The sequence below is a fragment of the Hyperolius riggenbachi genome, chromosome 8, assembly GCF_040937935.1.
Source record: "Hyperolius riggenbachi isolate aHypRig1 chromosome 8, aHypRig1.pri, whole genome shotgun sequence".
In the NCBI taxonomy this organism is placed as follows: Eukaryota; Metazoa; Chordata; class Amphibia; order Anura; family Hyperoliidae; genus Hyperolius; species Hyperolius riggenbachi.
In genome coordinates, this window is record NC_090653.1 from 292840846 (window position 1) to 292846845 (window position 6000).

The 6000-nt window shown below is 47.2% G+C and overlaps 1 protein-coding gene across 1 annotated transcript in view; it reads left to right on the forward strand.

Annotated features, from left to right (window-relative positions):
- Window positions 1-4826, forward strand: part of PPP1R26 (protein phosphatase 1 regulatory subunit 26) — a 79551-nt gene extending 74725 nt beyond the window's left edge. Inside the window, exons 4-5 of the mRNA XM_068249148.1 lie at window positions 1310-1393; window positions 4671-4826. Coding sequence (XP_068105249.1) covers window positions 1310-1375 — 66 coding nt within the window. The 3' untranslated portion in view covers window positions 1376-1393; window positions 4671-4826. The remainder of the gene's footprint in view (window positions 1-1309; window positions 1394-4670) is intronic.
- The last annotated feature ends 1174 nt before the right edge of the window (window positions 4827-6000 follow it).

Consider the following 6000-nt stretch of genomic DNA (forward strand, 5'->3'; position numbering starts at 1 on the left):
AGCTCTAAGCATAACTCGGGGAGGCAGAGGCATGATGGGAATTGTAGTTTTGTCGCAGCTGAAGTGCCAAGGTTAGCCATCACTGGCCTAGCCCAAAACCTGTCGGTAATGTCAGATTTCTACTTTATACTGTAAGTGACCAGCAACATAGGAGAAAAGTCATTTATGGCTCATTTTACTCTGGGAGAAATGTACTTCTTATTTGTATATGTCTCTCTCTCTCTCTATATATATATATTTTAAATCTTAAAGGGAACCTGAAGCGAGTAAAATTATTTAAAATAAACACATGATGTAGCTGCTAATGAATATTACATACTAACCTCACCGTCAGTTCCTCTCAGAAGCTCTCCATTTTCTTTTTACAATGATGCCTTCCAGTTCTGACAAGATTTTGTCAGAACTAAAATAGACCAGTTGCTATCAGTTATATCTTAGCAGCTGTCAGTTACAACTGAATGTGCAAGATAATGTCCATGTTTCCCTATGGCTCAAGTGGGTGATATTACAGTTTTTCAGTGTGCTGACCAGGAAGCTGTTATTGGGTAATGGCCATTTTCAAAATGGAGGATGGATAATTCCATTGATCACAGTGGACAAACAGGAAGCAGGAGAGGAGAAAGAGATTGGAGAGTAGACTATACAGGACGGAGCAGTGCTTTTCAGCGCTGCTAGATTTGGGCGCAGCCGGCGCCTCCATAGACTACAATAGGAATCACTCCTATTGCAGCGCTCAGTGAGTAACGTCGGTGCTGTCAGAAGACGCAGCCGAAGTTGCTTAAAAACACATAATAATTCGGCCTCCAGCAATCGCTGGAAGCCAAATTATTTTATTACCCCACTATCCATGGCGGCCTGGAGGGGAATAGTAATTAAATCGGCCCGGACTTGTGCAGAAGCGGGATCAGCCGTATACCGACTGTATCCTACGCCCAAGTCTACCGGTGCCGATTTCAAATGTATCCATACAGGAGGTAAGTAAGACCTGTGTATGGTTATTTTGACTTTTTATTTTCATTTCAGGTTCTCTTTAAGATATTCGTGACAGAGGTCCTTTAATTTGTGTTGTTATACCCTGTATGCTGCTGTACAGCGCCACAGAAGTTGCTGGCGCTATATAAATAATCATTTCTCTGTGGGGTTTGTGTGAAATGTCTTCATCCCATGCTTGGGAGTTTCTGAGCAGTAATTGGCTCAGTGCAGCTGGTCTGGCTGCCTGTGTGACTAATTATCTGAAGCAGGAAGTGCTGTGACAGAACGCAGTCCATGGGGCCACTGATCACAGCCTGCCATTATCTTCCCTCACTAGGATAAGAGAAAAGATTCCCTTCGCAAGAAGACCGCAGAGCTGCTGGTGAGGAGGCTGAGGTTCTGATCTGCTGCCGCTGGCCAGGTGAGCGCTAGCAGTCAGGGCGGGATCACACTTGTTTACACTGAAAACACCAACGTTATTTACAACACAAATCTTTGAACACTACACATGGTTGTGTTACAAGTTGTGTGCTTTGCCATAGACGCTAAGCGATTGTTCATGAGAAACACACAGGCCCACATGCAATTCACTTTTTCGCTTTGTTCACACTATGGGCCTAATTCACAAGTGGTGCAAAGTGTTTGCACGCCTGTGAAAAGCCCTTTATCACGCCTAAACTCAGTTTAAGCGTGATAAAATGAAACTCGTGCGAAATCCCGCGCGCAAAGTTCTGCGCGCAATCGCACGGTGCAGTGCGCGCGATGAGCCCATTAAAACCTATGGGCGCTGCGCGCGGAGTTGCGCGATTGCGCGTGCAAAACTTTGCGCGAGGGACTTTGCGCGCGATAAAGAGCACAAAACGGTGCTAACTCAGTGGTGCAAAGCTTATCACGCCTAAAGTCTTTTAGGCGTGATAACTGAGTTATCACCGCTTTGTGAATCAGGCCCTATAAATCACCAGCGATATCGCAAGCGCTGAGCAATTTACACTGTGATTTTTTTTTACAGTGCTTTTCTACGCGCTTTTGCTCAGCAATTATTTTTTTTCTCACTTCCTGACGTAGAAAAAAATACATACAATGTATTTATTCATAAAAGCGCTCGGGAAATCGCTTTTCTTTGCAAAGCGCTTTTTCAAGCACTTCGCAATTTCCCTATACCTTCCATTGAGCCAAAGCGCTCAGAAAATGGTACATGTAGCGTGTTTGCGATTTTAATAAAATTGAAATGCTCACATGTGAACACTGTCTTAGGAAATCATTGCACAAGCGCTTTTACAGCCATTTCCTCCCGGCGCTCGGGTGAGCACTGCGTTTTTTTTTTTAAGCACTTTTGTAAGCGCTTTTGCAGAGCGATTTGGATTTTTTGACCCGCGAATGAATAAATACAATGTATTGATTCATCAAAGCGCTCAGGAAATCGCTATACAAAGCGCTTTTTTCTCTATACCTTCTATTGAGCAAAAAACGCTCAGAAAATGGTACAAGCAGTGCTTTGCTGAGTGGATTGGAAACGATGAGAACTCTCTCATAGGGAATCATTGCACAAGCGTTTTAGGGCGATTTTCAAAATCGCCAGCGCTTGAATAAAGGGCAAAAATGCCCTAGGTGTGAAAAAGCCCCTAACTCCTAAGTTTTCTCCTAGGTGATAATTTCACACCTTGTTATAAAATTCCTTTTAACCGCAGCAAACAAGACAATACTCAGAATAACAGCACTTTTTCACCGGTTTTTGGGTACTTTTTCAATTGTACAATGCTGAAAATGTATTTTAATGAAAACCTGTACTGAGAAAAACAGCCCCTTGGAGGTACTCCGGATCCTTTCGTGTCTTCCCCCGTCCTCCTGCGTCCCACGGCGGTCTCGCTGTGCCCCTCCAAACAGCGGGGATGTAAATACCTTCCTGGCTCCAGCGCAGGCGCAGTAGCAGCGCTGCACTCCGAAGTAGGCGGAAATACCTGATCGCCGTCAGGTCTGTTCTACTGCGCAGTAGTGAGATTGGGTATTTCCGTCTACTTCGGAGCCGAAAGCCGAAACAGCACCCCCGCTGGAGCCTGGAAAGGTAAATATTGAACAGGCTGACGGATTTGTCGGGCCACTGTTTGGAGGGCTGCAGCGAGACCCCCGAGGAACGGAGGACGGCGTGGGAAGCCTCATTAGGATCCTGAGGCTTCCCCTCCCGAGGTGAGTACCCCCCAGGGGAAGTTTTCATAGTTACAGTGTCTCTTCAAAGAGAACCCAAGGTGGGGTTCTGACAATGCTATCAGCATACAGAGGCTGGGTCTGCCTATACTGCCCAGCCTCTGTTGCTATGCAGATCCCCCCTAAGCCCCCCCTGCGCTCTGCTATCCCCCATAAATCACAGCCGCGCTGTCGACACGCAGCGTGTTCAGCTGCTCCCCCCCCCCCCCGCCTCCTGCATAGCTCCGGTCCCCACCCGCGTCCCTTCCCTCCAATCAGCAGGGAGGGAAGGGACACGGGCGGGGACCGGAGCTATGCAGGAGGCGAAGGGAGCGCCAAGACTGACAGTACAGAGGTAACCACAGCCCGCTGCAACACGCTGCGTGTCGACAGCGCGGCTGTGATTTATGAGGGATAGCAGAGCGCAGGGGGGGCTTAGGGGGGATCTGGATAGCAACAGAGGTTGGGCAGTATAGGCAGACCCAGTCTCTGTATGTGGATAGCATTGTCAGAACCCCACCTCGGGTTCTCTTTAAAGAGAAGATGAAAATGATCTCCTAGGAGATGACTCAGTAGATAAAGTTAATTGCATACGAGCCTCAGTGTCTGAAGTTATACTGTAAGTTATACCGTGTTTTGGGGCATATGAGACACGCTTTTTATGTGCCAAATACAGGGAGTCCCTGACTTACAAATGCCCACCGATGCGACCCGCCATGATGTCGGTAACTTTCTGTATCGTCCCCATGTTTCCTCCACTCCCCCATGTGTCCTCTCCTGTGTGTCTTATAGACGGGAGTGTCTAATATGCCGAAAAATACAATATATATACACAGTATATATTTTTCTTTTTTTTCAAACTTTCTTTTTCTTTTCTGATTTCCTGCATTACTTTTTCCTGCAGAAACAAGCACAGCCGTTTCATGAAATGATCATTTTTCTGTAGAGAAGACATTTCCCTTACATGTTTCTGGATAAAGCAGAGATCATTTGGAATACTTGTCAGGTGTAACTGCTGTCTGTGTCTACATTGAAGTGATAAAATGGGCCAATGATTGGCCAATTAAAATTGGGTGTGTGTATGCACCCTCAGGCCCCGTTCACATTTAAGCGGGATTCCCGCAAACCGCTAACGTTTTTACAAAATGGTACTCCTATTCTACCTTATGGCAATGTTCTCACTGCCATGATCGCGGGCGTTTTGCGATTATCGCTAATCGCAAACGCCTTACCTGCAGCGATTTGCTGGCGATTCTGGAGTGATCGCGATTAGCATGTATAGAACTGCTAATCGCAAGTAATTTTTCTGCGTTTATCGCGGAAAAATCACTCCTGCAAAACCCTAGCGGTAATCAGCAGTAAACACATTTGATTGGATTGGTTCCAGGCTGCATGCAGTCAGGAAATGTGTAAGCTGAAACTATCTCATTGGCCAACTCTAGGACTATAGAGCTGCCCCCCTCTGACTGGTGTGACAGGTTCACTTCATGTAACTGTGTCATTATTTCATATTGCAGCCGCCTCTGAGGATTCACCTTATAACTCTGGACCAAACGCCGAGAAGAAAACGGATGAAGAAGAGAAATAATTGTTGATCTTTTGCAGAGTGGTGCCAGACGGACAATCACGGATAAGTCCGGGAAGGAATAAATTGTTGAACCCCTTCTGCTGCAGACCGTATCCCCATGCATGCTGGGACAGTTTCACTAATCCGTTCCTGCTCAGTCTGTGACTGGCCAATCACTGACCGATTTTACCACCTGCATGTAGTGTGAGAGCTTCCCTGCACAATTTACTGACAGTGTTCAAAATCTGTTGGTCCGCCTACTACACTGAGGTGGTAAAATTGGCCAATTAAGATTGGATGTGTGTTGCAGGCTTAATTCAGCACACATTGTAGTCAGTAATCCTGAAAGTGGTATACTTACCTCAGTAGTGGAGAGAGACTGAACAGTCCACAGGCCTCCCACATCCTCCTGCAGTATGCATGCAAAAACGGTGCTGGGAAATTTGGGCGCAGGGCGATGCCTAAAAACGTCTCCCCCCTGTTCCTGCACAAGTCCTGGCGGTGTTAATTACTATCCCCCCTCCAGGCTGCCATGGACACCGGGGAGACGTGATTCATCTCTCTGCTGTCCATGAGCACGGACGTGGACGAGCGGATCAGCAGGGATGGGCTTTCCAGTAGCAAACTACTCGAATTCGGAATTCTAATGAAGTCTAATAACTTAATGTGTGACCACAGGCAGCGGGGAGTTAACTTACCCAGAAGTCTTCGGGCTGTCTGCGTTCCATTACGCGAGATAGGCGTAATGAAAGCCGTGTTGCATTACTCACTACCACGCTTCCTTTTTCCAGCTTGAAACGCAGCTTTCAATACACCTATCAAGTGTAAAGGAACGCAGACGGCCTGAAGACTTCTGGGTAAGTTAACCTCCCATCCGGCGGTCACACGTGATGTCATTAGACATGTAGAATTTCGTATTAGAGTAGTTTACTACTCAAAAGCCCATCCCAGTATGGGCCACACATGCCCAGTAGAAGGAAGCATGCGTCAGCACTGAGTGTGGTCCGCACATGCCCAGTAGAGGGAAGCTTGTGTCAGCACTGAGTATGGGCCACACATGCCCAGTAGAGGGAAGCACATGTCAGTACTGAGCATGCGTGAGTGTGGTCCACACATGCCCAGTAGCGGAAAGCACATGTCAGTACTGAGCATGCGTGAGTGTGGTCCGCACATGCCCAGTAGCGGAAAGCACATGTCAGTACTGAGCATGCGTGAGTGTGGTCCGCACATGCCCAGTAGCGGAAAGCACATGTCAGTACTGAGCATGCGTGAGTGTGGTC